The sequence below is a fragment of the Strix uralensis genome, chromosome 3 (genome assembly GCF_047716275.1).
Source record: "Strix uralensis isolate ZFMK-TIS-50842 chromosome 3, bStrUra1, whole genome shotgun sequence".
In the NCBI taxonomy this organism is placed as follows: Eukaryota; Metazoa; Chordata; class Aves; order Strigiformes; family Strigidae; genus Strix; species Strix uralensis.
Genome location: NC_133974.1, coordinates 88,487,432 through 88,513,511, shown reverse-complemented (window position 1 = coordinate 88,513,511; position 26,080 = coordinate 88,487,432). Strand labels below are relative to the sequence as shown.

Sequence of the window (26,080 nt, the reverse complement as noted above, 5' to 3'; positions counted from 1 at the left end):
AGAAATGGCCACTATTTGGTACTGAGAGGAATGCAGACTGGTTGCTTTTTATTTTCTTTAGCTTCTCTTTTAGTGAATACAGAGTGGTAATGAATGAATTAAATGACTGCATTGTCTTGCTTTTTTCTTAGAGAGATTTAGAATACTTCTTGAAGGCTTTTCCAAGGATCAACCATTGAATTACTCTGGAGAGTGCTTTTAATCATATTTTTGTCCAGTTTCAAGTAGGCCATATTATGTGAAGAAGTTTTCCGTAAAAGATTGTATCCAGTTTTCAGGTTTTGTTTTCTTTTGTATTTTATGACATTTTAAATAGCTGTGGTTTTTTTTCTGTGTATGTAATATGTCATGTTGTTTATTGGAAAATTTAAGTTTTGTAGGAATACTACTTTCAGTTTTATTACTTACAAATAACTTCTAAATTGTTCATTTTGCTCTTCTTTGTTTACATTTCTAAAGGTACACTCCTAAATTTCCAAGATACAAGTTTTATTGCAAAAATCTAAGGTTAAATAAGAAGCAAAACTTCCTTTAATTTAAGCTTTCACTTAGTGCTGTACAGAGGACCTGAGCTTAAAACCAAGTGAGGTAGTTCTTTTTCGTAGGAAAATGTAATGACACATATGCAAGTTACTTGCTGTATTCTGTGAACATTTGCCATGTTTGTTTATTGAACGTTGTGATAGCGAAGCGTTAATGTAGCAATTATCTCGATAATAAGCGGTCAAGTGTTAAAAGCTTTCTGACAACTTGATGTATGACTTTGGCATGAACTAGCTGCTTGTTCATTTTGAAGAAGCTCACCTTCAATTACATTTGCCTCGTTGCATGAAGCAGAGCCTCAGACTGTGTAAATCTGGAGCCTGTCACTTCCTGTGATTGCTGGGTTCAGTATATGCTATTGAGAGTGCTGTATTTTCAGAGGCTTTTTGTATTCTGCTCACGGTGTTTGCTGAGCAGTAACTGTAGCTAAAAATAACTAAAATGAATTTCTCTGTCTCTCTCTCTTTCTTGTTGCAGGATGACGTAGCTTTGCCAAGGATTTATCAGCTAAGCAGAAAATGAGCTTAACATCCTGGTTTTTGGTGAGCAGTGGAGGCACCCGCCACAGGCTGCCACGAGAAATGATTTTTGTTGGAAGAGATGACTGTGAGCTGATGTTACAGGTAATTGCATCAGCCTTCCATGTGCAACTGCTCAAATTGTGAACTTAATGCACCAGTTTTGTATTCCTTTTGAAAATTAAATTCCCCAGATACTGAGGGAGCGATTGTTTTGATTAATCTTTTGTGCTCATAGAAAAAAGTTAGTTTAAATATATTGCCATCAGTCATACAGTTACTGTCGAAGTGCAGAGGACCGCATTTTCTTCATGTAAATCACATATCGAATGCTAGAATAGAAGATGAAATAAAATTTGCAATATGATCAGTAAACCAAGTAGACTGTGTGCTCCATAAAATGTGATAATGCTAAGTGCGCTGGATGCTTTTGAAAAGAGATTTCTTTTTTCTGCAACTTGTAATCTAATTTAGTCACATGACTTGATATAACTATCCTCATGTCCTGATTTTATTGTACAAAGGCAAATGACATTAGTACAGAAGAGTATTTCACAGAATCACAGAATCAAAGCATCATCTAGGTTGGAAAGGACCTTGAAGATCATCCAGTCCAACTGTTAACTTGGCACTGACAGTTCCCAACTACACCATATCCCTCAGCACTATGTCGACCCTACTCTTAAACACCTCCAGGGATGGGGACTCCACCACCTCCCTGGGCAGCCCATTCCAACGCCTAACAACCTGTTCTGTAAAGAAATGCTTCCTAATATCCAGTCTAAACCTTCCTGGCGCAACTTGAGGCCATTCCCTCTTGTCCTATCACTTGTTACTTGGTTAAAGAGACTCATCCCCAGCTCTCTGCAACCTCCTTTCAGGCAGTTGTAGAGGGCGATGAGGTCTCCCCTCAGCCTCCTCTTCTCCAGACTAAACAACCCCAGTTCCCTCAGCCGCTCCTTGTACGACCTGTGCTCCAGACCCTTCACCAGCTTCGTTGCCCTTCTCTGGACACGCTCGAGTAATTCAATGTCCTTTTTGTAGTGAGGGGCCCAAAACTGAACACAGTAATTGAGGTGTGGCCTCACCAGTACCAAGTATAGGGGTAAGATCACTTCCCTGTCCTTGCTGGACACGCTATTTCTGATACAGGCCAGGATGCCATTGGCTTTCTTGGCCACCTGGGCACACTGCTGGCTCCTGTTCAGCAGGCTGTCAATCAACACCCCCAGGTCCCTCTCTGACTGGCAGCTCTCCAGCCACTCCTCCCCAAGCCTGTAGCACTGCTGGGGGTTGTTGTGGCCCAAGTGCAGCACCTGGCATTTGGCCTTATTGAAACTTATACAGTTGGCCTTAGCCCATCGCTCCAGCCTGTCCAGATCTCAAATTTCTCTATCTCTGAGGAAGTTGAATGACTGAAAAATACAAGTCTTAGTCAAAACAGTTTGATACTTCAGTAGCTTCCTCAACTTTGCAGATCACTCCCTGGAACTCTTAGAGATGTGTAACTGTATTGTTAGGTAGCCACACTGCATGCACTTTGCCCTATCAAAGCTGTGGTCATCTGAGCTAGTTCTTTCTAGTATATATAATTTTTGAATGGTTAATGCTAAGATTTTGGGAGTTTCTTCTTGAATTCTTGTCTTTGTTTACTGTAGAGCTCTTAAGAAGATTGAACTTCAAAACTAATATTCTCAACCCTTCCTACCATTCAATAAAATATTTTCTTTTGGATTTTTGTTCACAAGAGTTGCGTATGTGGCCGTTAATCTCACTTGAAATTGAAGTGCCTAGAAATTTATGTGTCTTACTCAGAATGTAATATCTCTAGTAAACTCCATTTGGCTGTCAACCTCTGAAGGCATCCAAAAGTTTTATTGGTGATGGAAGTACTTTGTCCTATTAGAAAGTAGTTGAAAATACCCTTTAATTTCACTTTAAAGACAGGCAGTATCATGTCTTGTTGAATTATGTGGGAACTATTAAAAAAAGCTGAAACAAACACAAAACCTCCCCAACACCCAAAACAACAAAAAAAATGCAACCAAAAAACCCCACCCCATTGGTTCCTGCCCAGAACATTATAATAAATACATGCTTTTATTTTACCACTAAGTTGTAACGGGTTGTTTTCTCTGAATAAGGGAGCCTTTTCTTCCTTCTCTCTCCCCTGTGCCCTCTGCTCTCCGTTGGTTGATCAGTCCTTAGAGTGAAGCTGAATACTCAAGCATTTATTATTTTGTGTTCCAAAACTTCAAGTCATCATCACCTTCAAAAGTAGCTGTCTCTTTGATTAATATTGTGAATAGATTCCAGTCATTTATAAATGTTATTTGTTGTGCATTGACTTCAGAGGTAGTAAAAAGTATCACAGGGCCTGGTGGTTTTCAAAAAGTATTCTCTTTAGCCTGCTGCTATGTTAGGTCTACATGCCAGCATGACTGTAACATCTCATACTGCTTCAGGGGGAGGAACCCACCAAAAGAGAAGCTAATAATGTGTTCTTGTTCTGTATGTATAGCTCTTTGTGTAGGACCTTCCTTTCCACCCGACAACTTGGTTGTTCTCTTACTGCAAAGCATGTGGACAATGCATGATAAAGAAAGCAGAATTTAATGCTTTTATTCATAATCTCTGGACAGAAAACATGTTATAAAAGCCTTATTAAAAAGCATTTCAACTCTGATGCATGCTTGATAGAATTAGACCTCAGAACTGTACTTAAGACTGTTCTTCTAAGAGGTTTTGTTCATGTCTGGGAATACAGATTTGCTTTAAATGTGTAATTTTGTAAATATGCTCAAACATAGTGCGCAGTCTTGGTATTTAGCTATCTGCTCCAATACTGCTTGTGGATAGATACCACATTTTCTCCTTCTTTCACCATTGTTTAGAAAACTTGTTGAATCTTGATGGGAAAATAATCTCCAAGATAAAGAAATCTACATTATTCATAGTATCAAGATTATTTCCAAAGAAGAATACTCTTATTTTCTGTATTCTGAACATTTTCTTAGTAGTCTGGATTGGATTGAAGAGTCTTTGTCTAAAATAATGCCAGTTACAAATTTATTTTAACTGAGGATGGAGTTTTCTTCTTTATATTCATACAACTCTTAGTACAGTTATTCTGTGATTTTTATTATTTCTACAGTCATGTATAAATCTTTGTACTGGGTCATCTGGGTTGGAGTTAAATTTTCTTTGTAGAAGCCCTTATGACACTATGTTTTGGATTTGTGACAAAAACACTGTTGATAACACACCAATATTTTAGCTATCGCTGAACAGTGTGTGCACAGTTTCAAGGCATTCTCTCTCATCCTGCTCCTACACACATGTGACTATAGGGGTGCACAAGAAGTTGAGAGGGAACACAACCAGGACAGGTGACCCAAACTCACCAAAGGGATATTCCGTGCTATATAATGTCCTGCTCGGCCATAAAAACTGAGGGCAGGGGCTTTGGGGAAGGTAACCACTGCTCAAAGACTGGCTGGGCATTGGTCTGCTTGTGGGAGGCGGTGAGTGATTGCCTCTGCATCGCTTGATTTGTTTTATTTCTTCTTTCTTCTTCCTCTTTCCTTCACTGCTTAAACTATCTTTAACTCAACCCATGAGTTTTCTTGCTTTTGCTCTTCCTCTTCTGTTCTCCCATCCGATTGGGGCAGGGGGGAGTGAGTGAGCAGCTGTGTGGTGCTTAGCTGCCAGCCAGGGCACCACAGTCTTATAAAAAGTAATTTTGATAGTACTCAAATTTGAATGAAAAGCTGCAATACCAAATCAGAAGGAAAAATGGCATTTGAAAGATTTGCAGTCTTTGCAGCTGTAAAGATCATCTGCAATGAATAAAAAATGCGTCCACCTATATGCAAGTAATCTGAGCCTGAGGAGGACTTTAAAGTTCTGCAGAATTTCAGGTGTTTCTCTAAAAGTCACAGACTTGAGTAATTATTCTTACCATTTCAGAAGATGTGACAAAATATCATGAAGCTTTAAGGATCTTTTCACAACCTTTCCATTTTAACTTATTTTTGATAGGATAGGATGGCCAAGAAGGCCAATGGTATCCTGGCTTGCATCAGAAATAGCGTGCCCAGCAAGGACAGGGATAGAACAAGAGGTAATGGCCTCAAGTTGCGCCAGGACGGTTTAGACTGGATATTAGGAAGCATTTCTTTACAGAACAGGTTGTTAGGCATTGGAATGGGCTGCCCAGGGAGGTGGTGGAGTCCCCATCCGTGGAGGTGTTTAAGAGTCAGGTCAACTTAGCGCTGAGGGATATGGTGTAGTTGGGAACTGTTAATGTTGGGTTGCTGGTTGGACTGGATGATCTTCAAGGTCTTTTCCAACCTAGACAATTCTGTGATTCTATAGCACATAAAGATAATAATTGATTACTAATACAATATGTATTTGAATAACATAATTGAAAGAAGTTCAGAAATTTTTCCCATACCCTAAGTAAAGATAGGGTAATTCTTGTGTCTGCATTGTTGTATCACTTGAGTGTGGAAAAGTGTAATCTCTGCTTGACATTGTAGGCTCAGCAGAACACCCACATCAGTGAATTTGTTTTTATTGAGATAGCTTGTTTTCACTTGAGGAATGGTTACTAAGTCAGTGGGAAGTGAACTACCCTGCTATATCTTCATCTACCATTAAGAACAGTTAACTGATGTAGTATACTACTGCAGCTTTTATTAGTATGGGCCTTTTTCATTTGTCTGTCACTTCCTTAATTCTCCCCTCCCCCTTTATATCCTGGCCCCCCTTCTATACCCCTCAAGACTGCAGAGCAAATTGGCTCAAATGAAAAGTCTAAAAGTAAAATAATAAGTATAAGCAGAAGAGGACTGATTTCACTCCTTTGAGGAGAAAGCAAATCAGTCAAAAGATGGCATGGAAAGGAAGAATAAGGAAGTAAATTGAAAAGAAGCAAGTCTCAAGAAAGGGAGGAGGAGTGAGATGATAAATGGGATTCTGAGAAGAGAAGGCATTTCCTTAGTCGTGATTGCATGTTCTGATGCCTTGAACTGGCTAATGCACTTGATGACCTAGGACTCCTAGAAATGGCAGACTGTGAGTTGGTACAGAAATAAGTACAGATGTCTCAGACAGAAAGTTACCATTTTCAGTGCTATATAGCCCTGAACAATGAGGTGAGTAGCAAGGATAGAAGATACAAACCTGAAACTGGAAAGAATGCTGTTGGAAGAAATTTACTGCTGTGCAATCATGTCAGGACACTGCACTAGCAAAATTACCAGGAAGCAGACTGAGATCAATCCTGCACAGCTGGGGAAGATGAGCTGTGGGCTCCATCTGGTTGGGAACTTTTCTAGATTTCGAGGTGCTGACCACATGCACATGTGAAGGAAGCGTACATGCAGCCCCACTTCTTCCTTGCTTGCAGTCAGCACTTCAGGCTGCAAACACTTGGCCATGGGCAAGTGCTAAGAGAGGGACTTAGCTGTTAGGGAAGTGGTGTTCTCAGAGGAGGTAGTAACAAGGTTTGTTCCTGATCTATGGGTTAGCATTTAGATGTGAAATGTGAAGTGCTTAAGGAAGGACTGATAAAGACAGTCAGAACTGACGGGAATAGTAATTCAGGAACTGCTCAGACATTTAGTGAAGAGGCTATAGCTAATTTGTTTAGGAAATTGAGATCAAGGAAAAACAATTTGAATGCTTGTATACTAAGGTAAGATTCCCATGCAACATAATAGAGTATTTACTGATGCATGACAGGAAACAGCATGTTTCAGAGGGAACAGCAATATCACAGACTCATCCTCTGAAAGATGCATGTAGTTAAGGAGAGAGAGAGAGAGAGAAAAGTGAAGTTGATGATGTTAGATTAAACGTCAGTGATAATATGGTGAACTGAAAAAAATAAATTTGGATAAGATATAGCTGGATCTGACTTACAATTGCATTTGGGAAAACATTAAGAAAATATTCTTCTGAATTAACTTTAAGATTCTGCTGTGAGCATATGGGCATCCGGGGCTGGAGTTAGATATGGTTAGGGATTGAGTTTTTTCATATGCAGGAGTAACTTTTTTATATAATTTGAATAAATGTGATAAATAGAAAGAAAATAATCACGCTACTTTAAGAAATATCCATTAATGCTATCTTGATCTGTTTTTGAAATACCTTATTTTATATAATTTTTTAATACATTTTAGTCACGAAGTGTGGACAAGCAACATGCTGTGCTTAACTATGATGCCTCTACGGATGTACATTTGGTGAAGGATTTGGGCAGCTTGAATGGGGTAAGTTAACATCAGAAATGGATAAGTTGCCATATCTGTTGTATGTTTGCTTGATTTAAGGGGGTTTTTGAGCAAACAGAGTATGACTTAACAAGTGTACATTAATATCTTTTTCATGCAAAATTGGAAACGGGGGAACATTCAAAAGGAAAATGTAGTTTTTGCGAGGGTTTTCCACTGCATGTTATTTAAAGGGCTGCAGTAAATTCTATTAATAAGAGGGCCTTGCCAGTAGGAAAAAACTCAGAAGAATAAAAAGGAATATATTCTTCTGTATTTCAGACATGTAGGAAAAAAAAAATCTCAGTTATATTGTAAAAAAAAAAAAAGGTATTTCAATCTCTCATACCTGGTTAAATGGATTTTTATTTCATACACTATTCTTTTTTTCTCCTTTTTTCAGACAGAAAAGAATGTTAAACTGTACTTCATGTATGAAAAAAGAATTAAGTATGCAATAACCATGTTGTATGTAAACCTACATAACATTCTATATTTGCATTTAGTTTTTCAGTGTGCTTTTTGTCAAAATGTCTGACTAATGTGTGTCAAGTTATTACAAACTAATACAAGAAAAATGCAAAGTTATGAGCAAAATAAAGTTTCATATGACATTTAGGAATTACATATAAAATATTCTGGGTAAGCTTCACCTTTTATAAAAGTTTTGCATATTATAATAGATTATTGAACACTTAGTAACTGTCACATTTTTTTAGCCCTTTAAATACTTCTTTATGAGCTGTTTATACACACTAGTCATGGTTGTTATTTTATATAACTTTAAATGTTTGGCTGTGTCATGGATATGTACAGAATACAGTGAGAGTTCATCTGTGATTGCTTATTTGAATGAATATTTAGAAAGCTAGTGGTAGTGAATAGCTTTGTCTTTGTCAAATGCTTAAAAAAATAGAAGATGAAGACATCTCAAGTTACTGCCTGTTAGCATTGATTTAGGTTTCGGTGTTTGATTTTGAAGTACATTTCAAAATAAAAATCCTATTCATTTTTCTCTGTTAGCTTTTCTGTATTTTAAGGTAACTAACAGCCTTCCAAAGAGTCAGTCTCAATTCTATATGAAACCAGTAAAACCTGAAGGGTTATATCCTTTGAACATTTGTAGATATATAAAAACTTTACTCCTTAAATATTTAGTATACCTCTGTATTTTGAAAGTCAGTGCACTGCTTCAAGGCAGTGATCAAAAATGAATTCAGCGCATAGTAATTATTTGCTGAGCCATTTGATTTTATTCCCTAATTCTATGTTACTTCCATAGTCAATAGGTATACCTTCGGATTTTCATTGCCTTGTCACAAAATGAGTTTAATAAAAATATATGTTAAGAGGCCTTCATTCGACTCGTTTCTTTGCCTCTGATAAAGAGCTTTCAGTTATTTGCTTTGCTTGATCTGATTCATTCTGATTCAGTTGCTCTATAGCTGTTTACCCAGAGACATCAAAGGAACTCTTTCTTCCCACAGTTTTGGGACAAGGAATATTAAGTCCTAGAAGTTCAGTCCTTGCTCTTTGTCTTTGCAGTGCTTCCTTTACTATCTCTTTCCAACTATGCTTTTCTTGCATACCTCTACCTAGCTGGTTTCAGGTTGAAAGAAGACACACATAATTTTCTAACACTGTGCTTAATTGTGTGGCAGAACAATATATGCAGTGGCTCTGTACTATGCGGTGAACTACTAACTAGGCAATAATTCTTCTAGTCTAGCTGCTGTTTCCACTGAGAACACCACCCTAAGAGCCAAGTTCCTCTTTTAGTGCTTCATCAGCTTCTACCTGTTCTTATTTTGCTTGCTTCATCGAGAGCAAACATTTATTTTAGGTCTCCCCAGTTAGTCCCATTTCTTTGGAGAACAGATACAGACTTTTCTTAGTATACAGGATGACTCCATTCTTGGTGTAATGCACTTCAACCACTCAAAATAATTCGAGTTTAAGGGGAGATGGCTACTGCCAATACATGGGGCTTTTGTTTTTTTGAGCTCCAAATAATTTTATGAGATGAACTGTAATTGCACCTGATGCCCTAATGCCTGAATATTCTTATCTGTGTGGTTGATTCACACTAAGTTCAGTGAAACAGTTACAGCAGTCTTCATCCTGGACATCGTACATCTAAATTTGAGAATAAAGCAAAAGTAAATTTTAGTCAGATTTACACAATATAAAGTTTTATTTCACCAGTATCAATAGAATTCAACTGTATTTTCTCCTTTGAATTGTGACATCAAAAGCATACCAAGAAAATTGTCAAACATCCATGGTCCTGTTGAATAATATTCTTCTCAGGGATACTTACAGGATAGTGAAGTCCTTTCAGATTGTTTTAGGAATGGATTGCAAAATGCTCAGCAAACTTTATGAAGGCTTAAAGAGAGTTGACTCTCACTATTTGAATAATAAACCTTTGGAAATCCTGGGAATATATAAAAATGTGTATAGAGTGACTTAAAGGGAGAAAACAATTTTTTATTTATATAGTAACAAGCTTTTTCAAGCTAGCTTTGTCTTGCATCCCAAAGCCTGGGGTGGGATTTTAAAACTCCAGTGGCAAAGCAACTAAGGCTTGGTTCTTGTATGCCATCAATTCAGTTATGAGCATGTCTGTAGACTGCACACACTGTCTTCAGAGTTCTCTGGGTTGAGTATACTGCATGCACATGAATTTCAGAACTCTGACCTTGGAGGAAAAATGAAAATGTACATATATATATATATATACACACATGTCTGCAAGGCATGTTTTTGTTGATCAATTTTGTTGATTCACTAATATTCAGGCTGCCTTGAGGGTATTCTTCACATGGTTTTTGCTCTGAACTCTCCCAGTGTTAAAGTGGAATAAATATGCATTAAACACCACTCAAAGTTTCATGCTTACAAACCAGTAAATAGTTGTACCTTGAACTCTTATTTCTCATGGAAGATAGTTTCTACGAAGTTGGTAAGCAATTTTTTAAGTAATGAAATAAACATAATTTTCATTTAGAAAAAGAAAATAAAACAGAAGATCCCTTTCCTGATTTGGGGAAGGACATTGTTTCTGTCTTTCCAGACTTCATCTAATACTAGATTTAGATGAACAACAGAAGCATAAAGATTCAGATTCTTGGCTTACTTAATTATTCAAGTTTATTATTTTTGTGCATGTAGCCCTAACTTCAAAGTGCTTAAAAAATGGCATTTCAGCTACTGCATTCCTTAGAAACATGTACATGTTGTTGTAGAATTCTTAAGTTAGAAGCAGGATGATCCTGTGGTATTGCAATATTCTGAGTCCCCAAAACTGGCATAAACCAATAGTAAATGTGTTTCAGAAAGGCACCCTGGATTTAATCTCCTATCTGTAGTATTAACATGTAGTTGTTATGATAAGTAAAAATGAGCAAGAAACTATAAATTTATTAAGGTATGAGAAAATATACAACTGATAAATAATTCTTAAATAATGCAAGTCTCATACCAGCTAATCTATAAATATTTTATTTGCCTTGAATTTGCCCTAAATTAAGGCTTCATTTTGTATTTTGAAAGAAGATGAAGGAAGTAACACCAAGGAACAAGAGACTTTTCACATATAGCTGATTATTCATATTTCTTACAAGGAAGATGCTACATTCTTGTAAGTCCAGATGTTGCATTCTTTTCAGGTAAAAGGATAGGAAAGATTTCAAGAAAGCCAGGGGAGAATATAGGTGAGATGAATTAGAGTGTAAATTGTAGCTTCTTAATGCAGATTTGAATTGAGCCTTGAGGAGTAGTTTAAGGCAAGATGCTGTGCAGAAGTTTTTTGTCAGCTCACACTGTAGAAAGATTCTTCAAGGATCTGTAGCTCTGAAAGTGTCTTAAATATGATGTAGAGTTAAATTTACTGTTTTCTTTTTATTCTGCGGCCTGATCTCTAGTTTTTGTAATTGAGAGCTTAATATTCTATTCTGCTAGACAAAACATGTCTTCACCCTTTTTTATTTCTCTATCACTGAATTCAGAAGATGCTGACACAATATACAGTTTTCTCTGAAGGTAACAAATTTCAGTTTAAGAAACAATTCACTTTCATAGTTGGAGATTCAGCCTAATTTGGAGAGTTCTAAGAGCAGTGGTATGACTCAGGATGAGCAGAAGGGTCAGTTTGAGAGCTATCATTGGGAGGTGGCAGGTTCTGGGAGAAGTCTCTATCTGTAGGTTTAAGCATCCCCTCCAACAGCAAAAGGGCAAGTTGTAAGAAGAACACACTCTGCCTCTGACACCCACTCCTACCGCAGTGTGTTACCATCCTTGGTTTCTGGTAGCTGAAGTCATCACATGCACCTTCAAGTCTTGCTGATGTTAATAGCCTGGGCAGTTTGCTTGACATTGACAGCCTACCTTCCTAAGACTGTAAATCAGTCTTTAAAGATGGAGATCAGTTCCAATGAAGGAATAAACTTTTTTTCCCCCCCTGGTTCTTACAAGGGCTTGTGTCTGTTTTAGAATTTTATGTAGGTGACTTTCTAGAATTTTCTTTAGGGCTTAAATAATCCTAACTTCAAACCCTATTTATTTTTTTTCTCAGAGAGGTTAAATTGTTTTCCAACTCTTCCAAATTACATCTCTGACACCATTTTGACTTGAACGTGTATTATTTTTCCTTCTTGCTGCCTCTGTAATTAGTCTTTGTATATATCTCAGGTGTTCTCTTGAAATTTATACCATCATGTTTTTGCAAATTCCTTGTTGGTTTTTGCTGTTAGGTTTAATCTGGACCTTGAAATTGGAGTGATTGGTAATCTGTACTGCCTCTTAACAGCCAACAGATATGGCTGGTGAAATTGGGCAAACTTTCAGGTACAGAAATTGTTCTCCAAATCACCGAAAGCCTGTGTGATTTCTCCAACTATGTTTCCAATGGTGATTTCAGGGAGGAGAGGATTACTTATTGTACAGTACCTGAGTTTTCTAAAGGTATTGTCAAGCCTATGGAATTTTCTTCACTTTGCTGCTAGCTGGTATAATAATGTTATTTCTGCTTACAAATGTTGTTACACCTACTCTTTCAACAGTCACAATGTATTGGATTCTTTATTACTGCTATTTGGAGTTACTTGGATGCACTAACTTTGTCCATTTTTCCTTTAAGTCCTTTGACAACATTCAGAAATGATAAGCCACCTCAGAACTCTTACATTCAATGTTAAATGCTGTACAAATGTGATGATAAATCAATTCCGACAGCTAATTGGGATTGAAAAAGCAAAGTACAAGAAAAATAATGAGTGGAAGTGCTAATTTGAGGGAACATTAATAATCAATTCAGTAAATATTGCTAACAAGATTAAACTTGTAAGAAACTTTTCAAAGCCAGTGTTGATGTCAGCAGCCTGGTTAGCAACTGGTGTTTAAGCTTTCTTTTGAAATATTTTGTGAAGCAGGTGGCAATTTGAGCTTATAGTTTAATTCCCCAGTGAATCACCAGTAGAAAATTTTCAGTGCTGTAAACTTCCTTATAAAATTATTTAAGTGATTTGTCATTTTATTATTTTGGAATTTACCAGTATCTCTTTCTGTCCTCATTTATTTCTCTAGACATTTGTGAATGATGTGAGGATTCCAGAACAGACATACATCACTCTGAAGTTAGAAGACAAATTGAGATTTGGATATGATATCCTTGTCATAAAAATGGACAGTATCAGGACACGCTTTTCTTGTTAAAAGCATGGTTGTGTTAAATGAAGGGTTCTCATACTATTTGAGAATCAACTTTGAAATATTTATTTCATTACTACAAAAATGCCTATATTAGAGAAAATGGCAGGTTTAAACATACTGTACCTTGGTCAGAACTATTGATAAAGTACATTTCATTGTTTTTCACTGCAAGAAACTTCAACTTCCAATTACAATTTCATTGGAATGTGTAACTTCCATGTTACTAAGGAACATTTCTTTGAGGCAGATACACAAATATTTCTATCATCTGAGTTTCTATACAAGTAGAGAAGATTACAAGTAATTATTCAGCAAACCACCAAATGGGGGGAAAAAAAAAAGAGAAAACTTGTATTATTACAACATATCTACTCAATGTTCTATTTACAAATAGTAAATAATTGCACTGTGCATTTGCTTTGTTGAATATGATTGTACATGCTAGTCCTAACAGTGACACATTTGTAGAAGTGTCACCATTCCAATGGCAGAATAGGCTGCAGAGCTGTTGCTTGTCTGTAAAATCCTCTTGTGAATTGAGAAACCTTTCCAGAATTTTCCTTAGCATTTCCTACATAATAATCTTTTTACTGTTGTCAGGGGAGAGATGAGAGTCCCTGAAGAAGCACTTAAGGTAACAACATGCAGTTCCTAGATGGTCTTCTGTCATTGTATAGTTATTGGTAACATAGGGGTTTTTTCCACTCTTTGAGGGTGTTTTTTCCTCTATTTAATGTCATGTAGCATGAAAAATTCACAAGCCAGCTCCAGTTATCCCAAAAATCTTCAGAGACAGATGGATCGAAGCAAACAAGCTCCAAATGCTCAGAGTCCAAGGTAACAGACTCCACAGCTGAAGTGCACCACAAAACTACAGAAGCGCTGAAAACTGAAGAGAAATCAGTGGGTAAGGTTCATTTTTGCTGCAGAAGCACAAAAACTTGGAAAGGGTGTTCATTCACTTTGGTAGGATGCTTGTGAAATTCTGAAGATAATAAAAACTCCACATGTGAAACTTTAAACTGTGTAATTAATTACTTTCAGAACTGAATTTCTGCCTTTTGTACTGTAGGATCCACATGTTAAGAAAACTTGTAAAAGGACATTTAATCAGCATTTATCAGATTTTGCGTTTCTCTTTCCCAAAATCACAAACTTTCAGTATTTGTGGCAGGAAAGTGCTATTTTTTGTTCTTTAACTGAAAGCGTTTGTCCAGGAACAGTTTGTACTTTTTACCACCACCATTGTCAGATGTTCTTTTTTTTTTTTTTTTCTTTTTTTTTTTTTTTTAAATTTATTTTTAATCAGGTGGGAGTTTTGTTGGTTTGTTTTATAGATACTAGCATTCGTTGTTAGATGCATCAGGATAGAGCCTAAGTGTTCTATTGTGGTTTAAAAATTTGTAGAAACTAGCTTTGGTCTTGTTTCTACATCATCTTTCATATTTATGTAATCTGTCATGGTGGTGAGAAAGGAATTGGGTATTGTTGTTTCCTTAATATGGAGCTGGCTTGGTCTGACTCCTTAGGTCAAGGCTGTACAGTTTTGTTTAGGTTTAATCTGTTCTTCTGGAAGACACACTTCAAAGAGTTCTCTTCCCCACGTCTAGGATTATGTGGTATAAGTAATTAACCTGTTTGTTTTGTTGACTGATCTAGCATCCTTTTAAGGGTACATAAAGCCTATCCATTACTTCAGTCTTCCCATTCAATATGGCTTTTCAGCGTTTGGGTCCTCTTAAATTTTCATAAACTAGCAGGTTTTTTTATCCTCATCTCCATTTTTCTTTTCACTTTTCTAAAAATAACAAAGTTAGTGATAGGGATTTATATTTGAGTGCAAGTCTTAGAAGCTTTTTGGGGATTGATTCTCTCACTGTTGCTGTATATATGCATAGCTGTTTACTATTTCTAATTCAATGCACAAGCATCAGTTTTTAAAAACACTTCAGTATTGACTGAAGTGTAATGCTGTTTAAAAAAAGAAGTACTTAGTATCTTCAAATCATATTGACACTTCTGGCATGGCGATGAAATTATGTATCATCTTTGGAATGGCAGTGAATAAAACATTGAATAAAAATGTTGAAATTCATGATGGGCAAAGTAACAGACATTCTACTAAGCTGGATTTGAACAGATCATGTTATTTTATATAAAGACTGTTTAAAGTATCTTCAGAACGTCTATATGATAGTAGAATAGCTAAATCTCAGTAGGGTGAAGTATTTTTCAAGAGATCAGATCAAAACTAATCCAGTCACTTTATCGTCAAGGTAGAAATCTTAATTATATTTTTTCTTTTTTATTTAATCTTTACATTTAAATGTGTTTAATCATCTATATACATCCTATATAAGAAATAACATTTTAAATTGTATTGTAACTATTACCTTTTTTAAGAAAAAAATTTTAAAATGGTTGTGCCCAGTAATGTTTTACACAAGGTAGCTTTTAGCACTCTGTAGTAGCTGTCAGCAATTTGGAACCTTGGCAACATTGCAAAATTTGATCAGTTTTTCATGCAGTGAGTTCAGATTTCATTGAAAGGTCAATGTGGATAAAAGTGAGAATCTTCTCACAGAAATAGCAACAGACAGCTTTTAGGAATGTTCTGCTATGCTGATGACTTCAAACTAAAAGCAGAAAATAATGTTTACAGATACATCAGGGTAACAATAAGAGATGTCAGCTGCCTTTGCATAATCATTTGTGCCAAAAGTTTTGATCAAGTCATTAGTAAGCTTTTATAATTAGAACCCAGATCAGTTATCCGGCCTCCAAGTTTATTTTGTATTTAGGCAAATGCATGCCACCAATTCACTTCAGCTTCCAGGAGAAACGATCCCAGCAAACAACTCACTCTTCATGTTATTTTAACCTAAATATCACAACTAAGAAGAAAAATAATTTCCTCTGCTTTGGGCTGACTTTATAGATCTTTCTGCCATGCCTCGTGGAACACCTCTGTATGGGCAGCCAGCCTGGTGGGGTGATGATGAAGCTGATGAAAAAAGTGGTTGTAAGCCAGATAGCAAACATGAAGAAAAAATGCATGAGACGGGGGCTTCAGGTAAGTTTGTTGTCTTATTTTCGTGGGTTTTTTTCTCTTTAGTGAAGTGCAGGTATTCTTAACTAGGGAACTAAACAAATGTTAATGTTTGGAAGTTTCATAGACAGTTTGCATAGATGAAAGCCTATTAAAATTAGTTAGTTTAAAAAATTTATTCTGTGAGAAACTATGCATTTCCAGAGAGCAATTTCACATATACTGTATCAGTTTTCTAGTATATAACATAATTTGTTATCAATAAATATAGAAAATAATATTACTTGAACCAGTGTCTTATTTATCAATTTAATCCATATCTGTCATTTTATATGCTTGAAATTAGAGATTGCATAGGGATATATTATCAAAACAATTTCTGAAATAAATGGTGCTGTATTATTTTTGTATTTGACTTTCAGCTGTATAAGGTGATCTATGCTAACATTTTCTCCTGTAATTCAATAATGCTACATTAGTGGGAATTGCATTTCATGGTTCCTGCAGTAAAGATTTGCATAGTCTAAAGTTAAACTGGTAATGTTTCTTTCCCCATAATACAGATATTTTTTTTTTTAGTTGGCTTGTCTATACATAGTATATATTGCCAAAACTTAAATCTCAGTGTCTATAATTAGGCTTCCAAATCTATCATCAGGCATATAAAGTGACTGCTATTATAATAAAGACAATAACCTTAAAACTTACTTAAGATAGGACAAAATTCAACCATGTTTGTTTAGCTGTTTAGACATGCGTTTAAGGCCCAACAGTTTTAAGTTTGCATTTTTTTAAAGTACTTTAACTGAAGTGGGAATTTCTCTCTTCCTGTAATAGTAGTTGCCTTGGTTATCTGAATCCTATTTTGCAGGAATTGGAGTAAACTCTAAAAACATGTAAAATCAACTAAACTAACACTTCAGTGTAATAAAGTCAATGTCTTTGGAGTTAACTTTTTGTCATAGCCTTTCATAACCTTATTCATATTAGTCTAAGGTTGTCATGACTCAGTAAAGTAAGTCCCTTTAAATTTGGACTAGTAGAAAGAAATCAGGTGAAAACATTTAAATTAGTGACAGTTTTTGTACAACTTAAGCAACTTTGTCTCATATGAAAGAACTGCATCATAATGCAGTACAGTTACAGAACACTTTCTTATTTGGTTGGTTTTTTGTTGAAAAACTTCCTTACTGTATGCAGCATGAGTAGAGTATGGCTATTGTGTGCTCCTTTTTAACTTGGCTTTTTAACTGCAGATTTACTATCCTGCATTAGTAATCTATAGCTCTACAGTTCAAATCTTGTCTAGAAATATGTTCTTCAAACATTTTAAAGCATTCCTAAGGAATACAAATTTTATTCCTAATGGCAATAATAATGAGATACAATGACTGTTAGATGTTGTTCTGCTTCCATTTTTCTCAACAACAAGGAAAAGCGTGTATAACAGTTACAAAGAAAAAGAGTTAAGTCCTTGCCTTTGAGTCATGCCATTGATAAACTTGCTAGCCACAGGATTCTCAGTGCTTTCCAGATTACAGAAAGCATTAACTATCGGCTATGAAACGTGTGGCTCTGTATCTTGCTCTATATGCCAAAACAGGGATGGTAATGTCTCTAGTATCTGTGGTTTAATTGTTTAGATGCCAATGTCTGTAGCAAACTAATATGACAAAAATAAGAATTCATCAAGCTTTTTATGCTCACATGTATCGATCTATAGTGTCTAAATTTAAAAAATATGCACTGTTATTTGCCCTCATTAAATATAGGATTATTAAAAAGTAGTATCCTGAAAACTGTGGTTTTGATGTCATGCTATTAACAAGGTATGACACAAGATTCCAGCTTCTATTTAGTAGCATGCCTATTCTTATTTTTTATAATTTTTAATTGCTTTTTCAGAAGCTATAGTTCATCAAATGGTTTACATGCTCTTGTATTTATTTTATCAAGAGATTTTTCAGCAAGTGATCAGTGCTTCTGTCTTAGTTCCTGAGTTCAAAGAAAATTAAAATTCCAACTTCAGTAGTAGTCAAAAATAAGTTTGTTCGAGACACAACTTCAGTAATGGGAATGAATATTTTTTGACATGCTTTTCCTTAGTGAAGTCACCGTAAGGTAAATGATGAATAGACTAATATCTTCTACAGCGTTAACTGATTTTGTTTGTTTTCCATATATATATGCTATAAATAAAAATAAAATTTGAGCCTGGAGCCTTCTTGGCAAATACATAATTTCTTTTTTAAAAAATGTACAACATATTTTAGAAATTCCTTTTGTTTATGTTGTTTAATCATGAATTTATATCCTGTGAATAGAATTAATCTAAGTAGGGTATAGGAATAGCTTCTATTTCCTTATACTGAAAGATGAGCGGAATTCAGTTTGAATAAGCACATACTAAACAAAAGCTCATGTGAAATGTTATAGGAAAACACTGCTGGGAAAAAACCCAAAACCTGACATTTTTGTAAAACAATTTAATTTGGGAAGATGTGAAACTAAATCGCTTGTATAGACAAGTAATTTATTTATCCTGATCACTTAATCTCTGAGTAAACAGTAGTTGTATGTTTTACTAGTCTGTTTTTTGATTGTTGTAGATGTTTTGTAGTAGTGTTGGCAGAGAGCCTGAAAAGACAGACCAGATAAGAGTTGACATTTGCCTCTATGGACACATTTCCTCAATCTCAGAACATTACCTATGTCTGTGTAGAAGTGTGCAAAAAAATATCCTGATGTTTTCATACAATTATAAAATAAAAACAAGCCTACAATTTGGCCTACAATTACATTCCATGAAAATCAAGTTAATTTTCAAGAAGTTAGTATGTATTTTCTTCATGCGCTTAGGTTTTATAACATAGGTGAATATGATGATTTGAAATCAATATAAAGAAACACTTTAATGAAAGGAAATTGGAAACTTCACATGACTATCATGTTTGGATATTTTTTTAAATAAAAATCAGCTTCAATAAAAACGTTCAAGATTGATGCAGTTATTTCTTCTTTCATGGGCTAAATTGTATGAAGTATTTAAAACACCGATTTGGAACATGCTTCTTAATATAAACTGCCTAAAAGTAAGTACATTACAGGTGATTTTGTGTATGTAAGTTCTTAAACTTTTTGTTCAGTAACAAACTGATAAAGCCTGATATCATTTCAAAAAATTAATCATGCTTTAATGATTTGGTACATGATTATTCAGTGAATAGAAAAGAAGGCATGAATTATAACAGATGGGGCAAGGTTTAATGAGGAGATTGAGTTGGGAGATTTGTTTGTGCTAAGCCAACTACGGACAATTAGTCTTTACAGTCTCAAGTTAATAAGATTATTTCAATGTTACTGTCTTTCTATCGCAATGGAAACTCACTAATGGAAATTATTTGCAAACAGAATGGAATAGCCTGGAAAACTTTAAAAAGAAAAAAACCATTCTGCTTTTTTCAGACATGAACGTTGCTCTTATTTAGTGATCTGTAGATCTACTAGTCCGTATTAAAATGAACAGTTGCATGTACGCCTATGGTGTGATTTTATCTATGCTGCAGCCATTAAACTTACATGTTATTGGCAAGTTTACCAGGTGTGTAATTATTATTGTTGCCATGTGTTACACTCTCACTTCCTGGAAAAGCAAAACAGGCATTCTCCGCTGATCTCAAAAGTAGTTGTAGAATTTCACATCTTTACTGCCTTTACCAGAAATCAGAGAAAAGACAGAAGTCAATTTTTAAACAGGGTTTAAGAATCTGAAGTGATTTTTTTCCATTTGGCATGAAGTATTTTTTAGTTCCAGCATTGTGTAACTATATCAGATTAAACGTTCCTTATGTTTAAGAAACAGCATCATTTTAAGGTAAAGCAGGCTGACAGTTATTATAGAAATACCAGTGTAATCAGTATGTGTAGGAGATTACACATACATGTTTAATCATTAGTATTAACATTAAAGTTCCTAGAAGTTTGTTCTAGAATTTTGCTGAGTTTTGGCCTGGAATACGTGCAAGTGCTGTGTATCTAAGGCTTGCTTTGCAAAGCTATGGCAGCAAATGTGCACAGTATGTCACAGAGAGCTTACAAAACTTTTTAGCGCCATCATGGCAATATATTTAAGTAAGATTAGTTTTGCACTTTTTTCACTTTAACTCCTTTAAAGCATGCAGTTAAATGATTTATTATGAGAGGTGGGGATTTCTGTACAATACTATTTTATATTTTTGTTTAAAGAGTGCAATTTTGATCTTGTTTCGTAAGACAGGTTATGACAACATTAAAAGACAAAGATAATCTTATTTAATACTAGGTGAATCATTAGATGTATTTTTTGCAATGTTGTCTTTAAATAACAAATGAAATATATGCCTCAGACATAAAGCAAAAAAAGAACCTAAAAGGTAAGTGAGAAATAAAAAGTAGTAAGATAGAGAGAAAGGAAAAAAAGAAATTCTGTTAAGCATTTGAAAGCACTAACATCAGCTTCTTTTCATTAAACATATCATTGCACAGTACCAAATATAAGGCTAATATATAAAAAATATTTTGAGGTATTGTGTAAATACAATATTTTGGCTGCTTCTTATACCTTCTGCAAATAAATATTTTGCTTCAGGTTTAAGACGTTTTTTCAAGAAGTGCTTTGTAAATGCCAGATTATTTTCTTTTACAAGTTTTATTCTGAAAATTGTATTTTTAAGGCAGAAAAAAACCAACATTTTGAAAAAATCTGGACTGCAAAATATTTTCTGAGGTTTCGTTCTATCATTGCAGATGATAATATATTTATATACACAGCCAATTTCTTGCATATCTGATAGCTTGTGTTGGATAGCACAGAACACCTATGACATTTCTTGTCCAAGTTGGCAAGTAGAATTTTAAGAATCTGACTGTGTGTGTCTGTAACTTAAGGAATAAAACTTATAAAAACCAAAAAGTTCTAAGTCCTAGAAAGTGCAATCAATTCTGCTAATGTCACAAAGTGAATGTTGCTTTTCTGATGATCATCTCTGAGGTTATTCTAGTAAAGAATCTCCCTGAATCTACATTTGGTTAAGTCTATGATTTCCCAGATATTACATGGTTTCCCTCTTAGCCTCTCCTAGACTCATTATTTCATTGTCTCACACCTGTGTAGCAGCTAGTTACTGCTTCCTTACTTGCCTTGTAGAAACTGTTGCACAGTTGTCTTTTGTAGCTCTAGACCTTTGCAGAATGAGAGCTCCTTCTTTACAGATACCCTGGTTCTCTTTCTGCCCCTTTCCTTTTTACTCTTGCCAGCGAGAAATCTCTTCAGTCCCTGAAGAGATTCCAGTTCACAACCTGTCACCTCGTTTTCCCAAAACATGCTTTCAATTCCACACAATTGCCTTTTTTGCTGTACAGATACTATGCTTGTTCAGTTTAAAAATTATAGAGCTGTGATGACCACTATCTTCAGCATTTGCTTGAGGGTTTTCCCTCAAAGATATCTCTATTTAGTCTGATATATAATTTCCTTCATCTTGGCAGATGACTTTTTATAATAGGATTTCAAAGGTAAGGCTATTTTATAGATCACTGTTTGTAATATTTAGAAAGCTGTAAGGACTTCCATTTAGAATTTGGGTGAAAAGTTCTGAAGCGTAGTTCAGATCAGGATCTGTATTAATTTTTTGTTTCCTCATTGTTTTCAATTCCTTAGTCTAATCAATTCTGATGTATTTATTCTAAAATTGCAAGTACTTCAGGCTGAAAATAGGATTTTTAAGTAATCAAAATTAACTTTGTACTTCAGGTATTTTTTTGTTATATCATTTCTAAGAATTTTTCTAGTTTAGAAAAATTTACATCAGTTTGTCACTTCTTTTGATTAAACTCATTGTCATAATTTAGATTCAAACCATACTGTAGAATCTGGTTAAGCAAAAATATTAGAATCAAATGCTATGCGTATCATTATAGTATAAACAGTTGATTTCAAGTGTTAAATTTGGTTCAGGCGAGTTTCACAGGGAAGATTTTTTTATGAAGTTGTCCATCAATGCTGACAAGCCAGGGTTATAGATCCCCTCATCCTAAGCCTATCATACATCTGATGCAGTTTGGCTACAATCATATAATTTTTGAAAGATGGTGATGAATGAGTTATTATATTATTTACTAAAAAATACTGTTTATTGTGTGGCCAGTAGATTGCAATTGCCTGGCCCAAGAGTAGAAATATTTCTCAAAACATACTGTATTAGCCAGTTATCTTGTGAAGGAGCACTGAACACTGTATCTTGATTAATTACTGGTTACAGGAATTGCATGAAATTGTAGACTTGAACCTCTGAATAGAACCGTAGTGAAAAAAAATAAGGTACATATGAATTGTCTCCCTGGTGGATTATTTTCCTGTTCAGTGACAATGTTGCATACTGTAAGGATCCTGGCTCTAGATTTGGTCCTACTGGAGCTTGATCCATTCCAGTTTGTTAGCTGGATGAAACAAACTGAGTGATGGCAGTTTACCTAAAATCTAGTAGCTGCAAAGTGTGACTTTTGTTTATTTCTGTACATTTTCTGTCTACACATAGAAGCTCTTTTAATGACCTTTGCATCAGTAAAATAGATTCATTCTATATTGTTTGTATGATGGCATAAGTGTTTTCAGGAAGTGCACTAAAATATGCATTCCATTTCCCAGGGAGGGGAGTAGTGAGTTGCTGTTGTGGTGCCTGAAAACTACCCCACAGAGATGAGGTAGCTGACAGTGCAGTGAAAAGCATGAGCTAGGGTAATCTTGTAATGTAACATACACATTATGCACAATATACAAACTGTCTGAATTCTGGACATCTTTTGTGTTTGCAACAGCTACTTTTAGATAAAATAAATTAAAACAGCTGCATCAGAGTTATTTTATCCTTTTGGTATCCAAGCATGGCAATAATAAAGAACATGTATTTGTTATCACTCCTTAACATCATTCTTTTTTTAACTTTTCCAGCTATTATACTGACCCTTAATTAGTTCTATTTTGCTGTATCAAATTACCATCCTTTTTTCATTTTTAACCTTTTCCTAAATCTTCACAAGAAGCATGTGTTTGTGAAGATCAGCATAGGCGCATTATACCATCCTGCATCCTTTACCCCTTAAACTCCTAACTCCAGTATGAATGTTTCTATTGTTACCTTATTTCATAATCATTTCATACACAAATGTTAACTGTCTCAGCTGGCATAGTATGGCTATTTTTAGCTCCAGAAATCTATTAATTGCATTCTTATTCCTTTACTTGGCAACCTAAAATTATTTCTTAAGCATCTTAATGTGAGTCATGATAAATCACATAGGAACTAGTCAGAATTCTTTTGCTGGAATGTAACTTGCCATTGCTGCTAACATCTCAAGCATCTGTTGCTTATAGCACATCTCTACTCCAGATATTTTGGCTAGCTTACTAGTTCATGAAATGCAACCAGAAGGTTTGTTTTCTTAAAGGCACATTGGTAGCTTTGCTGCAACCACAAGAAGCTTTAACCTTCATTCAGGCTACTCAGTGGGACATCCAATTACTACCCTATGCTGCTTCCACATTCCGGGTTCTCTGCCTGGTTAGACCATCATTTGGTAACATTCTGCATGCTCCCAGCTATTGTTTTTCTGTTCATCTACGAATTATGGAAACAAGTAAAATAAGAGCAGATGACAGTAGGATTTAGCTTGATTCTTTGTTTTTATCTTTTGTAAAAGCATAAAATGTTTCAATTCCAGATCACTTTCCAATGCTTATCAGTGTTAAACTTTTCAAGCCAGAATTAATGTTTATCTTGTACGGATGCATGAATTGTTTTTCCAAAGAATTTTACCAAATAAAATTATATTTGCTATCCACTGCAGGAGTTGAAAGCCAGATCATTAGCACTTGTTTTGGGGGCACCTTGTTTTTATGTTTTTCCGATAGATTGGAATTGCAATAATGATCATCTCAACTATTTCTCTAATGTGATTTACCTGTTTTCTATGTGCTAATAACTCATCTGACCTTTACATCATTTAAAATTCTTTGGAATGCAAATTTCTTTTGACAAATTCTGAGATGAGCTTTTTGCCACTTTACATTCCTTACAGCCAAAGCTCATGCTGTCTTTTCAGTAATACTTTTTATATGTAATTCTGGAATTATTTTTCCAGAACTACATTGCTCAGTCTTCTCCACAATCTTACTGTTTATTCCAGAAATTACTCCAGTGGCCTTTACAGGAGTTCAGAAACTTCTTGAAGAACCTGAAGTTCCCACGTATTGTGAAATCTATTTTTTATTTTTCTTAATAGGATGCAGCACTGATGTCAAGCAAGCTGAGGAGCAATCTGCAGCTGCGAGTGAAGAACTTTATCCTTTCTGTAGGGAGCCAAGTTATTTTGAAATCCCTACAAAAGAATTCCAGCAACCTTCACAGGTAGCAGAGAGCACTATTCATGAAATTCCAACAAAAGACACCCAAAGCTCCCATGCAGCAGGTGCAGGGCATGCTTCCTTTACCATTGAATTTGATGACAACACTCCAGGAAAAGTAACGATCAAAGATCACGTGACAAAATTCACATCGGAACAGCGTCACAAGTCAAAAAAACCTTCTTCCTCCAGTGGTCAGGACCTGCCTGGGCTTCAAACGGTGATGATGGCTGCAGAGAGCAAAGTAGCAGATTGGCTAGCACAGAACAATCCCCCTAGAATGATATGGGAACCAACAGAGGAGGATTCCAAAAGTATTAAGAGTGATGTTCCAGTGTACTTGAAGAGACTGAAAGGTAAAGTGAATAATTCCAGCTATGCTTATTTCTGAAAGCAACAATGCCTCTCCAACATCCAGTGAGTGGATCCCTGAGCCCTTGCGGAGTTCAGTTGAAATCACAGATACTCCACATGCGTGCAAGGATCTGTGCTGGCAATTTTATTGCAGTATTAAGTCTTTAAAAGAGGATAGGAAATGAAATCCTGAATCATCTCACAATAAGTATACTAATTGGAGATATTCTAGTAGAGCTGAAAATATCAGGTATTTGAAACATTGATCTTGAAAGGGAAAAAAACAAACTTAGTTAAATTTTATATATTTCACTTTTTCCCATGCATTACTTTAAAAAGCTGAATTGCTTTTTAGAATCAAAGCTCTGAAGTTCAATTTATGCTTTTAGCAACTCTTCCAATAGCATATGTTCTGTGAATATTCATGTGCTCCAAGAAAATCGTTTATAGGAAAGAACACATCATATAGTTACTCTGCTTAAATCGATCATGTATGATGGAGTCAAGTTTGAGTCAGGAATCTGAAATAGACCAAGAGCTTCAATTTTTATACTAAGCTTGCAGAATATTGTTTTTATAAGAATGCTGCTGTTGAATGGAGTTCCAGGTGATTATACATGTTCATTTACTGCAGACAGTGACACTTCAAATAAAATTAAATCAAATGTTAAGCGTGGTAAGTGTACTTTCTTTTGGATGCCACTTAGCAGAATAGAGAAGAGTCGTTTTGATGGTCAGGTGAAGATTCCAGTGACACTCAAACTTTCAGAATGAAAATTTCTGAACAAGTCTTTCAAGTCTCTCTTATTTTCTGGTTTTAATTTCAGTCGGTTAACCATGCAATTCCCATTTTTCTTGGTTCTTCAACATTATGTCTAGCTCTTAAACCATCTGGAACTGGGTACAACGTGCTTTGTCTTACTAATCAAAAGTCTGCTTTTTAAGGCTGACTCTTACAAATCAAGCTAAAAAAAAAAAATTGAAAACAGAATTATATCAATGTGCTAACATTAATAAAATAGTATCACATTTCTTCTAGAGCATATCACAGAACATCCTTTGGTGCTAATGATACTGTATTATATTAATGAACATTTTTTAAAATATTAGCCATGTAACTTTGCTAAATAGGAAGGGCTTTGTTTACAAGGCCTTAGCCTTTTCCTGGCAGAAAATCCTC

General features: G+C 35.2%; 1 protein-coding gene across 5 annotated transcripts in view; it reads left to right on the top strand.

The window, feature by feature from the left end:
- Positions 1 to 26,080, top strand: part of CEP170 (centrosomal protein 170) — a 106,137-nt gene that overhangs the window by 23,593 nt on the left and 56,464 nt on the right. For all 5 annotated transcript variants that reach the window (XM_074863240.1, XM_074863239.1, XM_074863237.1 and 2 more), the window contains exons 2-8: positions 1,021 to 1,166; positions 7,256 to 7,345; positions 12,932 to 13,013; positions 13,636 to 13,691; positions 13,802 to 13,964; positions 15,996 to 16,130; positions 24,426 to 24,902. In XM_074863240.1, the coding sequence (XP_074719341.1) occupies positions 1,062 to 1,166; positions 7,256 to 7,345; positions 12,932 to 13,013; positions 13,636 to 13,691; positions 13,802 to 13,964; positions 15,996 to 16,130; positions 24,426 to 24,902 (1,108 nt within the window). In that variant the 5' untranslated portion in view covers positions 1,021 to 1,061. The remainder of the gene's footprint in view (positions 1 to 1,020; positions 1,167 to 7,255; positions 7,346 to 12,931; positions 13,014 to 13,635; positions 13,692 to 13,801; positions 13,965 to 15,995; positions 16,131 to 24,425; positions 24,903 to 26,080) is intronic.